This window comes from Macrobrachium nipponense, chromosome 22, assembly GCF_015104395.2.
Source record: "Macrobrachium nipponense isolate FS-2020 chromosome 22, ASM1510439v2, whole genome shotgun sequence".
In the NCBI taxonomy this organism is placed as follows: domain Eukaryota; kingdom Metazoa; phylum Arthropoda; class Malacostraca; order Decapoda; family Palaemonidae; genus Macrobrachium; species Macrobrachium nipponense.
The window spans coordinates 7,436,209-7,458,552 of NC_087213.1; the positions used below are offsets into that span (position 1 = coordinate 7,436,209).

Sequence of the window (22,344 nt, forward strand, 5' to 3'; positions counted from 1 at the left end):
TTTCAGCAGCGGTAGTGTCAGCGGAAGCAGCCTCGCCATGCAGGGAAACGCTTTTCAGGCCGAAGCGTTTCTGAAACTTCGCGAACCATCCTTTGCTGGTGGAAAAACGTTGTTTCTGAGGCTGGGAATCAGTGATGTCCCTTCTTGAGGTTCATCTAGTACATCATCATCGTCTTCTTCAGCATGGTCGCCATCGTCGTCTTGAGGTTCCTTTGCCGCAAAATTCTCATACAAACTCAAAGCCTTGGTTCGGATGGTGTTCGTATCCAAGGCTATGTTCTTCTTCCGGCAGTCGGCAATCCAGATTGCTAAAGCACCTTCCATACGGACGATCGTTTTATTACGAGCAGTAACAACTCGCTTCGCTGACCTGCTAAAGGTGATGCAGCCGGTCTTTATCCCTAATGTTCCCGCCTCGTCCTTCTTAATGTAACGAACAGTGGATTCGTTCACTCCAAAATGGCGGGTTGCGGCCGCATAACTTCTGCCTTCTTTCAACATATCGAGAAGTGTCACCTTCTCAGCAATCGTCATCATTTTTCGGTGGCGTTTAGGCTCACTACCAGCCTTAGCAGAAGCAGAACGCTTTGGAGCCATTGAACGCTTGGGAGCCATTACAGGGGTTAACAGAAAGTTCAACAAAAAGTTCAACTTCAAACAGTCACGCACAGCACAGGTTAAAGTTTTACACAGTAATCGTAGCAGCATCTATACCCGGCGACAGAGCGGCAAACAAAGTGGCCGCGAGAAGATGCTACTGGTCGGAGACAAGCCAAGCTGCAGCGGATCAGAGAAGCGGTCAAAACACCAATCACAGGCTAGATTACTAAACTTGGGAGCTGATTCGTCATCTATCAGCATTGGAACCAATCACAGTCCGTCTTACATGCTACGTAGTAGTTACAAATTCAAATACTACAAGGTACTATATATGCTTTACGTACGCTATTTTACGCTTGTTTTGTTGTAGGATATGTACGCTTATTCGAGATGTGATTTTTGCAACAAACAATATTATTGGATGCAGTACTACGTTATACATACAAAAGATTCATGGAAAAGATGCACATCCATTACATTTGTAGTAGTAGCCATCAGCAGCCTTACACCATTCAAATATGACAAAGTCAGTCTGCATCTGATTTGCGTTTCATGTTCGATTAAATTTTACTACGTATACTGAATTATCGTATGATCACATTCTCTTTTCGTGTTTTATTTCTTTCTGTATTGAATTATATGTCATATGTAATGCAATGAACCATCATAAGAGCAGATATTACTAATTATTAATGGAATTAACGAAATATTTGGGTCTTCATATATCGCGGCTATTTTCGAAATTTCCGGAAAATCCGCGATATATTTCTTCTATAATATACATACGTAATGAAAAAAGTCTGTGAAGTCGTGAATCCGCGATGGTCGAACCGCGAAGTAGCGAGGGTTCACTGTACTCCACTTCAAGCCGTGGCTGTACGAATTAATTTAAGGAGGCAATATACTATATGTTCCCTTTACATTCCACCCAATAGCCGTGTCTCCCAAGAGAACTTAATACACTTGATGCAGCAACTACCAGAGCCATTTCTTCTACTTGGTGACTTCAACAGTAGACATCCATTGTGGGGAGATGTAACATCAAACCAAAAAGGGAATATGATGGCATCTTTAATAGAAAATGAAGATATAGGTCTTCTTAATACTGGAGAACCTACCCATTACCACATTCAGACAGGCACCGTCTCCTGCATCGACCTTTCAATATGTAGCTCCAACTGCAGTGTTGATTTTAGTTGGAGAACAAGTGATGACTGGCATACCAGTGACCATTCTCAAATTGTGATCGACACCAATGATGGTTCACCTATCCTGAGATCACCACGATGGTGTTTAGAGAAAGCAAATTGGAGAAAATTCAAAGATTTGAGTGAGTTGGAGGGGGATGCAAAAGATTTCCCAAGTGTAGATGATGCCATTGATCTACTCAATGGAACATTACATACTGCAGGTCTGCACTCGATTCCTCGAACTAAAGGACTATTCAGGAGACGTCCAGTACCGTGGTGGTCAGAAGACTTAAGGCTGTTACACCGAGCTACAAGGACATCATTGACCAGGTGCCGTAGACACCGCACCTTGGACAATGTTATAATTTACAAACAGTGTAGGGCACGATTTCGAAAAGCCATGAAAGCTGCCAGAAGACAAGCATGGGCCGGATATGTATCCACTATTAACAGTAGAATACCAGTCTGTAGCATTTGGAAGAAAATAAGAAAAATTCAGGGTAAATTTACACCCAGTCCTCCTCCAGTACTTAAAGTGAATAATAACCATGTCACTGATGCCACAGAAGTTAGTAATATGTTTTCAGAGCACTTTGCTCAAGTCTCTGAGAGATCAGATAGTTCCCCAGGACACAATTTCAGAGTGATGGAAGAACAACAGGTACTTGACTTTTCAGCAAAGAAAGCTGAATCATATAATATGTCTTTTTCTGAAAGGGAATTTGACTGCTTTAGCTAGGAGCAAGAACACTGCCCCTGGTCCAGATGAGATTCCTTATGAAATGTTTAAACACATTTCAAGGAACACAAAACTTTTTATAATCAGTATCATCAATAGAATATGGGATGAAGGCAGCTACCCTACCATATGGGAATTAGCTACCATGTTACCATTCCTTAAGCCTGGAAAAGATCCTCTCTGTGCGGCAAGTTACAGCCCCATTGCTTTTACTTGCTGTTTGTGTAAATTGATGGAAAAGATGGTAAATGTAAGACTGATATGGTATCTAGAGTACAACAATATTTTAACAACTTCTCAGTGTGGTTTTCGAAAAATGCACTCCACCCTGGACATCTTACTGCAACTTGAAGCCTCTGTCTGTGAAGCCTTTGCCTCCAAACAACACCATGTGACAGTGTTTTTTGATATAGAAAAGGCATATGACACTGCTTGGAGACATGGGATTCTGAAGACAATGCATAATGTTGGTCTATGAGGCAAATTACCTTTATTTGTGAAATCCTTTATACATCGTAGGTATTTTAAAGTTAAAGTTGGCAGTACTTTATCAGAGAAAAGGTGCCAAGGTGTTCCTCAGGGCAGTGTTCTCAGTGTAACACTTTTTGCTCTGGCCATAAAGTGTTGCAGCTGTTATTCCAAGAGAAGTCTTTAAGACACTGTTTGTGGATGACTTGTCAATATCCTTTGCTGCCACCCGGATGACTGTAGCCGAAAGAAAGTTACAATTAACAATAAATAAAATACATAGTAAGTTGGGCTGAGAAACAGGGTTTTAAAATCTCTGTAAGTAAGACTACTGCTGTCCACCTCTGTCGGATCAGGGCAGTGCATCCTGATCCAGACCTCTATTTGTATGGCCGTAGAATCCCATGTGTAGAACAGGCACACTTCTTAGGCCTAGTTTTTGACAGTAGTTTGACTTGGGTCCCCCATATCAAACATATAAAAGCAAAGAGCCTAGAAGCTCTACACATCTTGAAGGTGCTTTCTCACACCAGTTGGGGAGCTGATAGAAATCTTTTACTAAAGCTTCATAAATCTTTAATCTTGTCAAAGTTGTCATACAGTTGTGAAATATATTCTTCAGCTTCCTCATCTAACTTAAAAATTTTAGATTCAGTACATCATTCAGCTATTTGTATAGCCACAGGAGCTTTCCGTTCGTCACCAATATCTAGTTTGCTAGTTGATGCAGGAGAGATGCCCCTTGAACTCTATCGCCAGTCATCATTACTTCGGTACTGGTTTAGAGTGCAAAGACTCCCCAAATCTCTGGCATTTGCTGTGGCAAATAGAAATATTTTTAACGGTTTTTACGAAAGTTATCCAAGGTATCCCACTCCTTTTAGCTATAGAATTAAAAAAAATTTTAGAGGTTACAAATATTAAAAAATTTCCTATTATTCCCTTTGTGTATCCCAGTACTCCTGTCTGGAGGTTACCTGATGTGAAATTCTGCAGGTACTTCAATGGAGCAAAGAGGGATAAATCTGATGAGGAAATAAGGGCAATATTTTTAGAGCATGTATCAGAGCATATAGATACATATTTTATATTTACTGATGGCTCCAAGTCCAATGCTGACGTTGGATATGAATCTTTAAACCGAAGAGGTGCACTTCCTTCTATTGCCTCAAACTTTACAGCTGAATTGTATGGCATCCTAGTAGCACTGGAACATATTGTAACACTCCCAGTGTGTAGCTACACAATATTTTGTGACTCCAAAAGTGCCTTACAGTCCCTGGAAGTCTTTAATACTGATCATCCCTTGGTGTTGAAGATCTTGCAGTGGATCTTCTTGCACCAAAATAGAGGCAGCATTGTTTCATTTTGTTGGGTTCCTGCCCATGTGAACATATCGGGAAACGAAGAGGCAGACAAACTAGCCAAATCAGCAGCGCAAACTTTGGTACCGAGAAAATGCCCTGTTCCATATCGTGATACATTCTTTGATATATGGAAATCTGTCCAGCATTTATGGGCACTTCAGTGGGACAGAGTAGGCCCCAATAAAATGAAAGAAATCACCAGACAGACACACCCTTGGAAATGTGACCTAATACCAAGGAAGTGGGAGGTTGTATTGTGTAGATTACGTATTGGCCATACGCGTTTAACTCACGGCTATCTGATGGATGGGGAGAATGAGCCCTTCTGTGACGATTGCTTAGTTCCACTGACTGTTAGGCATTTGCTGGTTGAGTGTCCCAGTCTAGTGGAACTTAGGAATCGTTTTTTAGCTTATAGTAGTGAAGCAGGTGGTAATTATAGCATGCCAAAACTGTTGGGAGAAAGCATGTGTGTTAATAACGTTATCTCTTTTATCAAAGAAGCTGGTCTTCTCAAATATATCTGACAGCTGTGCTGTCTTAGTATATACTTTTTTATGTTTTATTGTTATTTATTCAGATTAATTAACAATTCTTTTTATTAGAATTTTATTTGATCAGAATTTTATTGTTATTTTTATCAGAAATTTATTTTAAATTTTTTAAAAATCAAATTTATATGTATCTCTTTAAAAAAATTATAATATATTAAACAAGATTTTAAATAAAGTTAAAAGATCACACTTAGTATTCGGCATCGGTGACCCTGGTAGTTGTGACGCCAGAAAATCCACAATCAATCAATCTCTCTCTCTCTCTCTCTCTCTCTCTCTCCTACAGAGATGTATGGTTTTTTTGTATGATAAATAATTGATTTCATATTTTCAAATATTAATATTAATGTATACAGCAATAACACCAATTCATTAAAGAAAATACAAAAGTGAATTAGTAAGATTTTAGTTTATAAATTTGAAAAATTATGTAAGAATGAAGGAAATCCCAGTCTTCTTTCTCAAACTCCAGGTACTAAAACTGTCAAACATATCAAGTAATGGGACGGAGGGGGAGGAGCAGTTGTGTTGGTGCCACCAAGTGTTCATGCAATTTCTCTCTCTCTCTCTCTCTCTCTCTCTCTCTCATTTACCGAGACTCGAGAATTTTTATTGTACATGTACTATTTGTTTTTAATACTTTAAAATAATAATAATAATATTAATATAACTTGAAAAAGAAACACAAAATCACTTTGTAACTTGTTTACCTCTAAGTATTTACATTTAGTTTTACTACACACTCGAGTACTTTCAGGCCCTATCTGTGGCCCATTTTCAAGAGATGTTTGGGATGTTAGCCTGTGTCAAGGCCCAGCAGTCTTCTGGAACTTCTTCTCGTTGAGCTGTCATTTATGTGATGGCTGTTCGGGTTTCCTCGAGAGTTGCCAGTCCCCTCCTGTCGCTCTGGTATCCTAAGCTGATGGTCAGTGGGATTAATCCTTGAGGTAAGGATGTGGTCACCAAAAGTCTGTTGGGCAGGAAACCTAATCTCCAGGTCAGCAGAGTCAATCTTAGCTTCTTTTAATATCAAAGCTCGGCTTATGGGATCTTCTGAGGTAAAATCTTTGTTTCCTTCTATTACTTTAATCTCTCTGATGAGTGCACCTTCTACTACCCTCCTGTGACTAATTTTGTTGCTTTTGTATATAAGCCTACTGTTTTTGAAATCCATCCTATGGTCATTTTCCCAACAATGCCTAGCTATAGCACTCCCCTGAGAGTTAAGTTGTACTACCCTTCTATGTTCTTGGACTCTAGTCCTTATTCCCCTACCTGATTCCCCCACATATCTGTCTCCACAATTGTTGCAATTAATTATTTATACCCCGGCTACATCATCTTTATTACTGTCTTCTTCCAATTAATTTTTACATACTTTGTTTTTTACGGTATTATCAAAGGTATATACAAATTTATATTTACTCTCTTTCATTTTTGAAGTGATTTGTTTCATTTTAGGCATAAAAGGGAGAGCAACTATTTTCTTGTTTTCTATATTCCATGTACTCTACATTTGCTCTGTAAAAAATTTTTCTAGCTTTGTTGAGTGCCCTTTTTCTGAACCATTCCGAGTATGCTAATGCATCGAAGCTTTTACCGATGTAATTTATTTCTTGTTCTGTCTTGCAAGGGTCACACGTTCTCATTGCCCTAAGAAATAAACCTGTTAGAACCCCTATTTTCATACATTCAACTTCCCTGACAGATATATACTTAGCTATAGACTCCGTCGTCCCCGACAGAAATTCGAATTTCGCGGCACACACTACAGGTAGGTAGGTCAGGTGATCTACCGCCCTGCCCTGGGTGGCAGGACTAGGAACCATCCCCATTTTCTATCAGATTTTCTCTGTCGCCCGTATTGTAAACATACGTTTGCGGTACCTCCTGACTTGATTTTAGTTTTTCATCGCCATCGATCTTCTGGGCTGTCTTTTGCAGGGAAGTACTGGGTCTTTGGTTCGGCATACGCTTTTATTAACTTTTATTAACTTTTTAATGAATTTGGCTTCGAAAATTTCGAAGAATATATGACGTGTAACTACCGAAATTTTCGGTAAACACTCACATAGTTTGCAAGGAAGGGAATTAATATTTATTCATTAATACGTTTAATAAGTGTTAGAATTTGATTGAGGAAATATAAAACTCTAACTTCCTACTTTAGGAAGTCAGAAAAGCATATAACTAGATACGCTTCCTTTAGAAGTTTTAATAGCTTTCGTACTAACGAGCAGTTAGAGTATTAACAGTACTAGTAGTGTTGCATCCTCATCACCTTCTTACTTAACAGAAACTACAAATTCATAGTTGCAATTTGAAGATAAATGGATGTAGCTCAAAATGCGAGCTATTAAAAGGTAAGAAGTGATTATAGTGTTCCCCATTGCAGTGGAGGGTGCGTCTGATCGGCTCTGTCTCGTTCCCAGGCCCAGAGGAGAAGGAATGTCGAAAGCCGTACGGAGGTTACGGAGAATCCCCACCGATCAGGCGTCCCCTCGGCAGGATCTGTGACGATCCAGACTGCCAAGGATCGCCATTGGAAAGGCATCCTCAAAGAGTGCGTCTTAGAGTCCGATTCGTCATCTTACAGACATGTTTGAAGTTCGAGGATGCGGAAAACAACTCGGACAAGCGTCTTGATTGTCCGAGGCGAACAACCAGAGGTGCGGACAGAGCGAGTGTCCGACGCGGACAGCTCGGACAGAATCGAGTGTCCAAAGTGGACAGCGCCAAATATCGTACGATATTCCAGCCGGGCGCCAAGCACCAGACGCAGACACTCGCCAGACGTTGACACTCCGGACAGGCAAAAGTGTCGTACGTGGACAGCGCCAAGCGCCAGATGTGGACAATGCGGACAGGCGACACTGTCCGATGCGCGCGGAATTCCACGCGGAACTTTCCAGACGTGCGGAACCTTCCACGCAAGTGGAACGTTCCAGGCGAAAGTCGCCTTCAAAACGCGCGGAAACATTCCAGGCGCTCAGAACATTCCAGACGCGCGGAACTTTCCAGAGACAGACTCTGTCAGGCGCGAATCGCCTTCCTAGAGTTCTTCTCTTCTTAGTTTTTAGCAGGATCAGCCTTCTATAGGCAAAGGCGCAAGATGTCGCACAGGCGGCCGTCGCTTTTGTCAGAATGATTCTGATACTGAGAGAAGCCCCTCTCCAATATTCAGATGACTGCTGTAACAGGCAGTTCCTCTCAGCGTGGACTCTCTCCTTTATTCATATTCTTCCCTCATTATGACGAGGCAAGAGCTACGGGAGTTTTTTCTTAATAAGAATCTCGTCTATTCGGTGTTGGGGAATGACTGCGGAAAGGGAACATCAATCTTCCTTCCGTAAGCTCAATATATAAACAGGAATCCTGTCCCTTCCGTGATTTCTGTGGAAATCACGAAAACTTAACGAGTTCCTGGATTATCTTCCTTCCTTAGGGAAATATTAAATGTATTGTCAAATAAGTGCATAACACATAATTGACAAAAAATGTATACTCTTTGTATCTTAATGGATTAGTTCTCATTGACAAAGATCCTTCCATACATCTTATCGCGTAAGCATATAAGCTCCCTTGGACAAGATTCGGAGGAGCTCTCATTCATTGATTAGAGGCTCTTCCAAGTAATAGACGCGTAGAATACGTCCTTTAAGTCTTATGTCCAAGAGATTAGAAAGATTGAGAGATTCTCTTCGATCCTTGGTTCTCACTTGGGATCTCCTTTGGATAATACTAATTCGTTCTATTTAACAAAAAGAACGAAGATAGTAAATTTTCCATTCTCTCCCTGCCTCGGCAAAGAAAGAATGTAGTAGAGAATTTACTGTATAGAAGCACGAGCCGCGTTCCAGCAGTCTAGCGTGAGCCACGTTCCAAGCACGAACCGCGTTCCTCCCTCCAAGCGAGAACCAGAGTCCGATCTCCTGTTCCGCTTTCTTCCATGAAGCGTGGAGTTGTGTCCGAGCTTCCTGAGAATGTTCTGCCTTCTCCCAAGCAACTAGCTCCTATAGATGAGTTTTCTTTTTTCAGCCCTAGAAGAACCATCTTGGCGAGAAGCGTCAGGCAGGACAGAAGCCCTTTCCAGGCAGGAGGAACTTTCCGGGAGAGGAGATTAACAGAGAGGAGCTTTCTAGGCGCAAGGCGCCTTTTCAAAGCGAAAACAAATGCCTTAGAACCTTCCACAATAACGGAATGTTCCAAGCGCAAGTTTCCTTCCAGGCGCTTGGAACATTCCGAACGTTCCGAACTTTCCAGACACGCGGAAGAATTTTCCAAGCAGGAATCTTTTTCCAGGCGCACGGAACCTTCCACAATAATGGAACGTTCCAGGCGCGAGTTTCCTTCCAGGAGCTCGGAACATTCCTAACTTTCCAGACACGTGGAAGTACTTTCCAAGCAGGAATCTTTTCCAGACGCACGGAACCTTCCACAATAATGGAACGTTCCAGGTGCGAGTTTCCTTCCAGGAGCTCGGAACATTCCGAACGTTCCGAACTTTCCTGACACGTGGAAGAATTTTCCAAGCAGGAATCTTTTTCCAGACGCGCGGAATCTTCCTGGCAATAATAGCCTTCCAGGCGTGTGGAACATGCCGATCGTTCCGAATTTTCCAGGCGTGTGGAACATGCCGATCGTTCCGAATTTTCCAGGCGTGCGGAACCTTCCGCACAAGCGGAACCTTCCAGACGCGCGGAACCTTCCAGACACGAATCGCCTTCCAGGCACTCGGAATTTTCCAAGCAGGAATCTTTTTTCAAATGCGCAGAACATTCCACACAAGCGGAATTTTCCAAGCACTCGGAACCTTCCGCACAAGCGGAAACTTCCAGACGCACGGAACTTTCCAGGTGCGGATCGCCTTTCAGACGCTCGGAACTTTCCAAGCGGAATCTTTTCCGGATGCGCGGAACATTCCAAACGCGGAACTTTCCAGGCGTGCGGAACCTTCCGCACAGGAGGAACTTTCCAAGCGCGAAGAACTTTCCCCCGTGACAGTTCATTAGAGAGCACCAGCTACACAGGTCATGTCCTTGCTGGCATCTCTAGGAATGTATTACCCGAATTCGATGTCTGTATGTAGGATCTAGTTGCATTGTGGTCACGTCCCAGTTGACGGATCCTCTAAGAACTCAACAGCTTCACAGGTCACTACCTTGCTGGAGTCTCTAGAAAAGCAGACATATGAGAGGGTGCCGCGTACCAAGATAGAGGTACAGAAGTTCTGGCACATAGTCTTTAGAATTGCAAGAGAAAATTATTGGACTTGATAATTTCTTGATATAGCGAGTGTTAACCGAAGGGTTCAGTAGCCTCTCTGACAGCAGGCTCGGTAACGTCACGGTTCGTTCCTGATTTCGTTCCCCGTCTAACTGGAGGGATGTTCGATCCCAAGGAGAAACGAAATTATTTTTTTCAAATCAATTTGACTAATTCCACAGCTCTCTCATATCTCAAGGAGCATCGAGAATCTCTTTTTTCGCCTATGTTTGCGTTAACAAGAGAGAACCTGTTTGGAACACAGACACGGAACGTAACGATCCTTAAGAGGTTCGCTGCACGATGTTGCACGTCCGTGAGAACCTTCTCGATCGAAGATATAACTATTGACTTAGGTCTAACCTTAGTTGGAAAGAGAGTTGTGGAAACCTGCGAGATGTCTTCTTCATAGATCTCTTCGCAAGGTGGAAGACGAACAGGCTTCCTTTAGACTGCTTCCTTATTCTCGAACCAAGAGAGGTAGCAATATACGCCATTTTTAGTTTAAAAGGGGAATAAACTTTAGTCTTTTTTCCCCTAGATTTATACATTCTTAACAGATATTAAGATAAATGGGCGTCAAAGGAAGAGAGGATGATACTTTATGCCTCATTTTGGCCTGAGAGAGGTTGGATTCACAGAGGTCATGTTCTTCTCACAGCATGTTTTGGAAGGTTTTTTCCAAGAGTCTGGATATTCTATCAGCATCTATTATAAATGGACCTTAACAAACCTCTCCACTCTGAGTCTGTCCGCGTGCAGACTGACCAGAAGTGGACATGAATGAGAGGATTTTTCAAGGTAAATGACAATAGTCATGGCCAAGACATAGTATTGATGCAGATCGTGCTAGATGGAATGAGGAAACTGTCCTCTTCCCATACCTCTGTGAACCACATAGGGGTTTTTTCTTCCCTTTCAGAGGGAAGAATCACCTTTGTATATATCTGCTATCAAATAACGCAGTAAAAGGCTATACTCTGTCTCTACAAGGGGAATTAGAGATAGCAGAGGATTAAGATCTTCGGGATCTTATACGATACCTCAATACGACAAGAGTAGGATATCATGTACTTCGAATGGGATCTTTTTGTGGCCACAGATTTCGTGTTCCGACAAGATGGAACTGCTCCTCATCAAACTACTTTGAGAAATTTTATGAGGGAATTCTTTGTTTCTCTTGGCCCTAAACGACCAAGAAGACAAGTGAATTTTTTTTGCATTGGAATCTCCCATCAGATTCAATGGAGACTCGGCAATGGGTTCTTGCCAGCATAGTATGTCTGCAAAGAACTAAAACCCTCTATTCCTGACTCAACGCTTTCAGATAGAATAGGAAGTTTCTCGGTTGCCCAGGCAGGGTACTTATGTTTTCATCTACAGAAGAAGAGATGGTTTAAAACGTTTGCCTACAGAGTCTTTGGGGTGCGATGAGGGCTCGAAATGCTTCCCAGAAGGTGTTCAGAGGGATACAATAAGAGCCAAGAAATCAAGGTTCCGCCCAATTTCAGCTCGGAGTCTCCTTCCCTTCCTTCGGGCAAGGATAGGGAAGATTCTGCAACGAGAAACCTCATCAACATGTAAGAAGAGATCTCGTTAGCAACGGAAGTACTCACGAAGGATCCTCTTTGGAGGAAGACTCTTATCTCTCTTGTACTGTTAAATATCCTATCGTCTACTGGATGTAGCTGACTACAGTCACCTCCCCTTGCCGGAGAGGCCAAAAGCGCAAAGTGGAAGAATTTTCTTCCACCCTTCTCCAAGTCTCGTGATAAACTATTGTGGATGTTCAGAACTTTCAGACAATGTAGCGCCAACCAGGCGCCAAATGCCAAAACAGGCGAAAAATCGCCAGAGGCAGACAGTTCCAAGGAACAGTCATTGTTTGATGCGGAGAAAGAGCGGGCCTCCAACCTGGCGCAGATGCACTAGAGGCGAACAAATCGGACAGATAGAGTGTCCGATGTGGACATCGCCAGACAGCCTCGAGACTCTACCAAGCTCGAAGCTCCAGCAAGTGGGGAGGAGCCAGCCAGGCGCGAGACGCCAGCCAGGCACGAGGCGCCAGCCAGGTGCGAGGCACCAGGCAGGCGCTAGGCGCCAGCCAGGTGCTAGGCTCCAGCTAAGCTCGAGGCGCCAGCCAGGCTCCAGGCTTCATCCAGAAGAGATCCATTTCAAGGAAAGCCCTGGTCTTCTTTGAAACAAGTGTGATCTCTAAAGCACTTCAAGAGTGACTTGATGATTCCTTCAAACAGCTGAGAATTAAAAGCGCATGAAGTGCGAGCTTTTATAAATTCTTGTTTGTTCCATAACAATATGTCATAAAGGACATATGAGCTGTCACTTACGGGAGATGCAACTCTGTGTTGACTTCCCATTACACGAAGGATGTCATTTTAACCTACGAGAGATCCTTCTCTCTTGGTTATACGTGTCTGCGGATACGTTGCTGGGATAGGGAGCCGACACTGATCCTTAACTAGTGGAGTTAATTTTTAGATTAACTTAGTGATTTTTGAAAGGAGTTTGGGGATAACTCTTTTCAAAATTAAGCGCTAACCCTCGTGTTAGGATCAGGTGATCGGGGTCGGTGTTGTGCTCCCTGATTATGCCAATAGGCATAGGTATTTTGTCTTATAAGTGGATTAGCACCCATTGACAAATGCCAGTTAGGCTCTGCCGAGTAAGTGGATAAGACCCCATCGGCAGACCCACAAGAACTCTTAGCCATAGGTCACATCCTCGCTGAGGCTCTTGAGACGAAGCAGACTCCTAAGCAATAGCTAGGAAGTCAACCCTCCGTCTAAACAGAAAGGAACCAAGGTCTATAAATACCTACAACGTATGTTGTTTACCTGTCTATTCAGTAGTTAGCTGTCTCTTACCCTCCACCAAAGGGTACCAATCAGCTAAGTATATATCTGTCAGGGAAGTTAAATGTATGAAAATGATATTGTTATGATACAATAAAGTTTCATACATACTTACCTGGCAGATATATACGATAAATGGCCCACCCAGCCTCCCCGCAGGAGACAGGTGGAAGAGAGAAAATCTGATAGAAAATGGGGATGGTGCCTAGTCCTGCCACCCAGGGCAGGGCAGTAGATCACCTGACCTACCTACCTGTAGCGTGTGCCGCGAAATTCGAATTTCTGTCAGGGACGACGGAGTCTATAGCTAAGTATATATCTGCCAGGTAAGTATGTATGAAACTTTATTGTATCATAACAATATCATTTTTATATCATGACTGTGAAAAGAGAAGAAATGAATATATGAGTTTGTATGTGTGGGCTTTCTATATGTGCTGAATTCATATCCTGTTTCTTTTCTTTCTATGAGTATGTCTAAAAAGGGCAGTTTATTATTGGAACTTTTCTCTAAAGTGAATTGGATACTGTTATCAAACTTATTGAGTTCATCTGGAAAAGTTTCTATTTCATTTTCATCACCTTGCAGAATAGCAAAAATATCATCCACATATCTTCACCATCCTTGCAGTATTAAGTTAGGGATGGATTTCAAAAACAGTAGGCTTATATACAAAAGCAACAAATAGTCACAGGAGGGTAGTAGAAGGTGCACTCATCAGAGAGATTAAAGTAATAGAAGGAGACAAAGGTTTTACCTCAGAAGATCCCATAAGCCGAGCTTTGATAGTAAAAGAAGCTAAGATTGACCCTGCTGACTTGGAGATTAGGTTTCCTGCCCAACAGACTTTTGGTGACCACACCCTTACCTCAAGGATTAATCCCATTGACCATCAGCTCAGGATATCAGAGCGACAAGAGGGGATTGGCAACTCTCAAGGAAACCCAAACAGCCATCACATAAATGACAGCTCAACGAGAAGAAGTTCCAGAAGACTGCTGGGCCTTGACACAGGCTAACATCCCAAACATCTCTTGAAAATGGGCCACAGATAGGGCCTGAAAGTACTCGAGCGTGTAGTAAAACTAAATGTAAATACTTAGAAGTAAACAAGTTACAAAGTGATTTTGTGGGTTTCTTTTTCAATCTTCAGAAGAAAACTGAAAGAAGTTTTTGTTTGGTTCATTAATATAACTGTAATTATAAAATTCATATTATGTGATAGTATTTTAAAGAAATACAATAATCTATCCATTTCACTCTTTTAATTAAGGATAACTCCTCTCTCTCTCTCTCTCTCTCTCAATCTCTCTCGGGTCTCTCTCTCTTCTCTCGTCTCTCTCTCTCTCTCTCTCTGCTCTCTCTTTTTGCCACACAGGATATTGATGTCATAGTGGTAATTCCCTCCTTCTGTTTCGCTGGAAGCGATATAAGTATTTTCTGAGAGAACAGAGAGATAAACACACACTCTCTCTCTCTCTCTTTACTGAGATGAAAGAATTTTTATGGTACTAGTATGTAAAATATTTAATGATATTTTCTGTTGTTAATAATAATAATAATAATAATAATAAAATAACTGTAATTACAAAATTCGTATGTGGTAGTATTTTAAAGAGATAAAAATTACCTTTCCATTTCACTTACGTAAGGATAACTCCTCTCCCTTACTGTGATAAGAGAATTTTTATGGTAGATGCATGTGTTTATATTTTATTTTCAATAATAATAATAATATAACTAACTTCAAATGAAAATTCTTCCCTTCGCCTCTTTCTGTATCAATTTCCCTACCTTCTCGTAACTTCAGTGACGCTCGGAGCTGGGAAACGGTGCCATACAATGGTAAACGAATTTAATGGTTTTTATGCAATCTCTCTCTCTCTCTCTCTCTCTCTCTCTCTCTCTCTCTCTCTCTCTCTCTCTCTCTCTCTCTCTCTCTCTCTCTCTCTCTCTCTCTCTCTCTCTTACTGAGGAGATTCTTTTTATGGTACATGCATGTAATAAGTTTATTAATATTTTCCAATAATAATACTATATGTGTAATAATAAATACTATAAATTTAGTTACAAAATTCATATGTGAGTATTTTAAATACAATAATCTTTCCATTTCACTCTTTTAAATACTGTAAGGACAATCTCTCTCTCTCTCTCTCTCTCTCTCTCTCTCTCTCTCTTGCTGCAAGTGTTAGAAGTACGTACGTACGTACATATATACCTTTAAGGGTACTAATGTTTAGGATTACTTTGAAATTATATTGATACAGTCTAGGATTAATACATTAATATGATAATAATTTAAGGTAAATTTGATGTAGGATGCTACATAAGGTTTACATTTGGTGTTTCTCTCTCTCTCTCTCTCTCTCTCTCTCTCTCTCTCTCATCTCTCTCTCTCATCTTCTCTCTCTCGTCTCTCTCTCCTCCTCATCTCTCTGTCTCTCCTCTCTCTCTCTCTCTCTCTCTCTCTCTCACAGCAAAAGAATTGATATACAGACAAACATCATTGTTCAGTCCTCTTTCTCCCTTCTATGGAATAGATATATGTATTTATGGGAAGGGAAATAAGTGTTGCCTATAGAAGTTCCTTTCAATCTATTGATATCGTAAGGAGTTATTCTCTCTCTCTCTCTCTCTCTCTCTCTCTCTCTCTCTCTCTCTCTCTCTCTCTCTCTCTCTCTCTCTCTCTCTCTCTGTGTTATTGGCTGTTTATATATTTCTAATGGTAAAATGTTTAAGATGACTTTGGAATGATATTAATAATACCAATTCAATGGTATCTTTGATGTAGGATGATACTTTAAGTATACATTTGGTATTTGAACTTTCAAGATAGGCAGATATGGGCATTTTTAGAGGGGAGTTATAACTATTCGCGGGTTTGCGCTATTTGCGGGGTTCCCTGGTACATATCCCCCACGAATACGGGGGGAACACTGTAGTTTTCATTAGCTTCTGTTCATTAATTCTATTTTTTTTTTTTTTTTTTTTTTTGCTTATAACACATAATCTCTTTAAATTTACTATAGAATATGAAAATAAAATGCAAGTTACGTATATCGTGCACATTATATCTGCAAAAAAAATATCAGAACACCAAGCATGTCCAAAGTAATTTGAATTTCTCAGATGGATTTGTTCATTGATATCTGGAAGATAGTGGGAACTAGCTGGGTGTTTCATTTACAAACAGGATTGTTACTGTATCATCATAAGTGGTAATGGCAATCATTTCTAGTTTCTACAAATTTGTTTGTATTTTAGTGTTCAAAGTTAGTTGGTGTAAATGGCAGCTAAGGTAGGTTAAGCAAATCTAGATAAATCTGCAAGTGTGTTCTCTATGATGTGAGAAGCCTGGAAATTCAAGTGAAACCAATGATTGAATCTGTTTCTATTTTGGATTCTAATAAATACAGGCGGCCCTCGGTTAGCGGCAGGGGTTCCGTTACTGGCCGCTGACGCTAAGTGATTTTCACTCAAATAAGAAAAGAAATATGTATTGAATGGTTACTTTTAGTCTAGATTGAAATATTTACTTGATAATTTAATTTAGATATATTACTACTTTGATTTTTTGAATTTATAAATAAATTTAAATTTATTACTGCTTTCAGATCTTTGGCTTCCCAGCTCACTATACAGATGTTGGAAATCTGAGTCTTAGGGAAAGACAGGCTCTCCTCGGTAGATCGTGGAGTGTAGGGGTAGTAGAATATATTTTAAAACCTTTAACTAAATATTTCCCAGTTTGTCAGGAGAAAAGGAAAGAAAATGAAGATTCTGCTAATAATGAGGTGAGTAGTAATAATTTTGAGCACGTACATAATGGAAATGACCAGGTTTGTAAAAGGAATTCAGTGACCCAGACTTGCTTAGTAAATACATTCACAGAAAATATGAAAGTTTCAAGAGATAAAACAGACAGTAAAAGTAAAAACCATTCAAGCCATCATAGAAGTAGGGCATGTAATGGCACAAGCAGTGATCTAGACAGTGAAAGTGAATTTGAAAAGTTGGCTATCAGGAAGAAGAATGATAAAAATTATTCAAAGAGTAGAAACTTCAGACTGACTAGGAATAATGTTAGATTAAGCCAGAGACAGTTTTACCCTGATTGTAACAGACAGAGTGATTTTAACCAAGACAAACAAAGGTACAAAGATATTTCCTCAGTAGATGGTATGTTTTCTTCATCATGCAAAGGGTTACCACGATTCAAGGAAAGTCCTGGTGATAGTGGAAGTTTTTCTGGGTTCAGCTCTGTTGTGTTGAGGGAAGAGTGCCAACATTTTCTTGATAATGTCAATGAATTTGAGCCATTGGAGAGTCCTAGTGAGCTCTTATCAAACATTGACACTGATAACCTTGAAGTAGGTGCTTCCTTAGCAGAAAAGTCTCCCGCTCTTTTGGTAAACCATAGAAAAGACATTCTTGACAGCTCCTCTGATAACTGTAACAACCCTAAAACTAAAACATCTTGTAATGTGGACAGTATCATGGTAGAAAATGGTAATTTTCCTTCAGAAGTAAGTGATTGCAGCCTTGGAATGTTTGTTGCACTTGAAAATTTTGAAAGTAGTAATTCTTATGAGACAGAATTATCTGAATATAATGCTAGTGATCCCTTGAGTGATAATAGCCTTTGAGTATTTGTTTTTTGCTCTTGTATTAATAATTATTGTTGTTGATAGGGAAGGTCTTGTTAAGATTTATTTGTACAGAATTTATATGTTTTATTGTATAGTATGGTTTGCAAATCATTTTTTTGATGAAAGTCCAACTAATACATATTAAGGTTCCTGCAAAATATATTGAGTCTTAGTCAGTGTTGTCCATACACAGTACTCTACTACAGCTCCCAGTGTATTATGCACATGCTTAATCTTCTACTGCAATAAAAAAGTACAGTAGCCCTCAACTTAGCAGGCACTTCAGAGGTCTAGCTTTATGGTAAATAACAAAGACTGGTAGACTGTTTAAGTAACTAAGTTCCTGCTTTTGAATATTTTCATAATGTCGTAAAGTTAACAGCAATTTTACAAGGTTCCTGAAAACAAGCAGAAAATAATGAAAATAATCTAGCTCATAAGTGACAGTCCATTAATTTGAGGTGTTACTGTAATTGACAAAACTACTTGTGGCTTACAACCATTATGTCAGAGTGAGGGTTAACCAGCTCAGAGGCAGGTAGGCTATGGCTCTCTGCAGCGTAGTTCTAATAAATTGGCAAGTATGACTGCAGTACAGATAATCTCAAGCTATTGTTTTATTTTAAATTTTGGTAGTGAATATAAAGTACACATACAGGTAGTTAATAATTTGTTTTCCTGCATAGAGTACTTCTATTTGATAATTACAGTATGTGCCCATCAAATCTGAAGTTATTGTCTTTTGAATTGAAATGTTGACCATAAAGAATACGTATTTTGTGTTAGTTTTGACATTATTATTGTTAGGTAAGGTAACTGGGCCAAGTCAGCATATAATTCAAAATATTTATTGCTTATCATACCCCAATTATAGTTTGCATCCCTTTTTGGATATTTTTATATCTTTATGGCTTTATTATCATCATGATAAAAAGGTTTAGCATTTCATTTCTTTCATATTTAATTTGCAGCTGATTTTTGTTGATTGTCTAACCAGATTTAATATTGCTTTTGTAAAGCTATATTTTCTAAATATTGCTTTTATTTTAGTATTGTCAAGTACCAAAATGCATGTTGCGTCCATCCCTATGACCCTATACATTAGATTGATTAGATTTCACGTGTTGGAACCCCACTAGTAGTTTTCTCCATTTGGAATGGCTTTTTCATTCAGTGGGAAATTAAGCATTTTTGTTGTGAATGGGTATATTTTAATAGATATATTCTCAACTTAATTTCATGTCAATAAAATATAGTTTTGATAAGTGTTGCAGATATTTAAATGTTGTGTGGATTCCAGTTGATTTAATTTAAAGTGACAATTTCACACTTTATGATCTAATGTTCTATACTATACCAAATCTCCCTCAAAAGAGTACAAACCTGTTAACTTTGTACTCTTTTGAGGGAGATTTGGTATAGTATAGAACATTAGATCATAAAGTGTGAAATTGTCAACACTTAATTTTAAAACTAAATTCAAAAATATAAACAGCTATATCAAAAGTTATTTTTAGTACAAATTAACCACGAATTTGATATATGGGTATGTACTACTATATACATATTTTCAATTTAAAAATTATACTTTTAATGATAGTGTTGTTTTGTCAATATTTAGATTTTTTGTGGTCTCCACTGGATCAGATTTAAACTTAACAGATCTATACTTATGTTATGAGGGCATCTGATGACATATAGGAAGATGTTAGTGTCTGAATGTGTCATTTTTTTATTTTAAAATGTTACATTGAAAAACACAAACTAGTATTTTAATTCCAGTAACCCATATACAGACGTATAAGACGTAACACTCAGCTGCTCTCTTCTCTTATTTGGCACTGTTTGGTTTGCCATATTGGGCAAGGAGAATCACTGACTCCCACTATATATAGATTGCACAGCTCTTCACAAATTAGGTATTGACAAGAATCTACTATGGAGTCGAGTGTAAAGTCTGTGGAAGATGATGATGAACTTAATTGGAACTATGCCTATTGTATAATCTGCCTTATAGTGTGCACCTACTCCATGATTTGCCCTGCATAGGTGACTCTGTGCTATTTGATTTTAGATATTTGAAATTTTATTTTTCCTGCACTTAGCATATCAAATAATGCTAGAAAATGCTGCTTCATTTGTTAAGCTTCCTGTATCCATATAGTTGATGGTCATTAGGTACTTTCATCGATTTGTTTTATCATCAGGGAAATAGTGTTCTCTGGGTATCCCGTGGAATTATATCTTGTTCAAAATATTGCTGTAGTTATCATTGTTTTTTGTAACAATAGTTATTATGATTTAGACTTGCATCTAAAGAGTGAATATGGAAATCTTAAAGAACTTTTCAGTAGAGAACTCCCATTATGATCTATTGTAGTTTGTCTCAGATATTATTGCATATTAATAATTTTACCAATCAGCAATTATATTTTCATGGCATTATGGTGGATGTTAATGTTCTTGAGTTTAAGGGAGGTATTAATGCTAATTTAAATACTGTATGTATGTACAGTACATTTGGTATTGGACTTATATTGTTTTTTTATCACTATTAAGTTTTTATATTACTTTCTATGTAACTTGAGAGTACTCTCAAGTTACATGAAAATGAAAGAGGAATTAAACCCTTCAAAGTAAAGTTAATGAAAATGAAAGGGGAAGTAGACATCAAAAGTATTGAGTATTCATTCAGATCAAGATATGATAAGTTTATGGATGAAAGATTTAAAGAATATTAATCCTTTCCCTTCACATGCAGTCATATCAAGTTCGACTGCTTTTAATAACAATCAAAACTAAAGAATAATAGAGATGACCCTTCTTTAAATGCCAGGTGGGAACCAGGGAACTCAATTCTGCCAAGGGTGGTGGCATTTACTATCAAGAAAAAGATAACAGACTCAGGCTATCATGAATGTGCTCCATGTTAAATGCACACGCACAGTTGTGGCTTGAAGAAAGTCTTTATCATGATAGTACTGTTGAGCATTTTTCCACATTCAGGCTTCAGAAGGGTGATGCAATTCATCAGTTAGATAAGACTCATGACATAATTTACTGTGATAATGTATATTATATCACTGGAAGTCACTATCAAGTGCCCTGTAGGTAGAACTAAAAGTTCTTTGTAGGGTCCATTCAGCTTCCAGCTGCCTTGCTTTCTTCCTTTTACCTTTTCTCCACTCCCTAATCTCTTCCCACATAGCTCTCCAACTCCTTATTTTTGCCTGTTATAGGGGGGAAAGTAAATTATTATAGTCATCGCTAAACTCACCGAGTTTGTGCAACAATTTATTTTCACATTTTATTTTAATGATAAAATGTACCCTAAATGTTTAAATTATTTAACCTTTGATATGCATATGAATAACCAGTCAAGTCTTACTGGGAGTTGAAGTTTGGAGTTTTATTAATAATCTTGAAGGAAGTAAGAGAGCTTTTTGTTATGACATTAGGTGTTATGTTATGTAGTTCAGAAAAATGTTATGTAGTTCAGAAATTATTCTCAATTATTTGCAGTGAAGAACATTATTACAAAAAGGAATTAACTTTAGTACCTGAAGTATAAGTGATGACAGGATTTTGTGGCTATTTATAGAAAGTAATAATAGATTAAACAATTATTTTCTCGTTGTAGCATCAAGAGGTGCTCAGTTTGTAGGTCTGATCAAGTTACAGTTTGCAAGTAATTTATGGGCATGGTTTAGATAGAATTCAGTATCTTAAGAAATAGCTCTTGTTTTGTGTTTGCATTGTCTCTAAGCATTAGCTTGTTGGTTTCACTCATTTTATTTTAAAATTAAAAATTATTCTTACAAACAATAGGTTATAAGGGAATTAATTTGAATCTTGTAACTAATGTGTTTGGAAGTAGACACACAGTAGTAGCAATGTATATCTCATGTTTACTTCAGGCTTTCCCTTAATGAAACCAGATGTGTGTTATGGTCTCAACTCTTTGTCTGTTACATGGACTGTATGCTTGAGCTCTCATTAGGTTCAATTCTTCATCTTTACTTTACTTTATGGTTCATGGTCTTCCAGTAAAATGTTTGTCTTGCTGCTTCCCAGTCTACTGCTTTACTTAACAAATGTTCCTTTCATATTGGTTCAGACAACCTAGGTTTTTGAGACTAGTTTTTTTCCCAGCTGCTGGATGCCACATCTGTTCCACTTCCTTTTGCTTCAGATTTATATACATACCTAGCTTATTTTCCAGCAGCTGAGTACCACACCTATCCACTGCATTTGCTTGTTGTATGTCAAACATCCATAGAATTTTACCTTTGTTAGAGTAATAAAACTTGTAAAATTCTTTGTATTATTTATATAAATCTATGCTTGTCTGATACAGTAGAGGTCAATAGGCATTCCAGATTTTGTGAAATAACATGTTTGTTTGTCAATGTTCTTGTGTAAATGTGAAAGAATTATTGCATTTCTTTTATTTATTTTGTTTTTAGTCAAATTGTTAGTATTAATCGTATTTTGCGGAGAGCTACATGTAAAGCTGAAATTTCGTGACACTGAAAATGTATTTGAAGACTGGTGCAAAAGGAATATAAAAATGTTACATGCCATAGCCTGAACATTTAAGAAAGATACACGGAGCAATACAGGAATATATAAAAG

General features: G+C 38.9%; 1 protein-coding gene across 1 annotated transcript in view; it reads left to right on the forward strand.

Moving 5' to 3' along the window:
- Positions 1 to 20,556, forward strand: part of LOC135198471 (DNA (cytosine-5)-methyltransferase 3A-like) — a gene marked incomplete in the record, with an annotated part of 337,711 nt that extends 317,155 nt beyond the window's left edge. The window contains 1 exon segment of the mRNA XM_064226041.1: positions 16,675 to 20,556. Coding sequence (XP_064082111.1) covers positions 16,675 to 17,706 — 1,032 coding nt within the window.
- Positions 20,557 to 22,344: the final 1,788 nt, after the last annotated feature.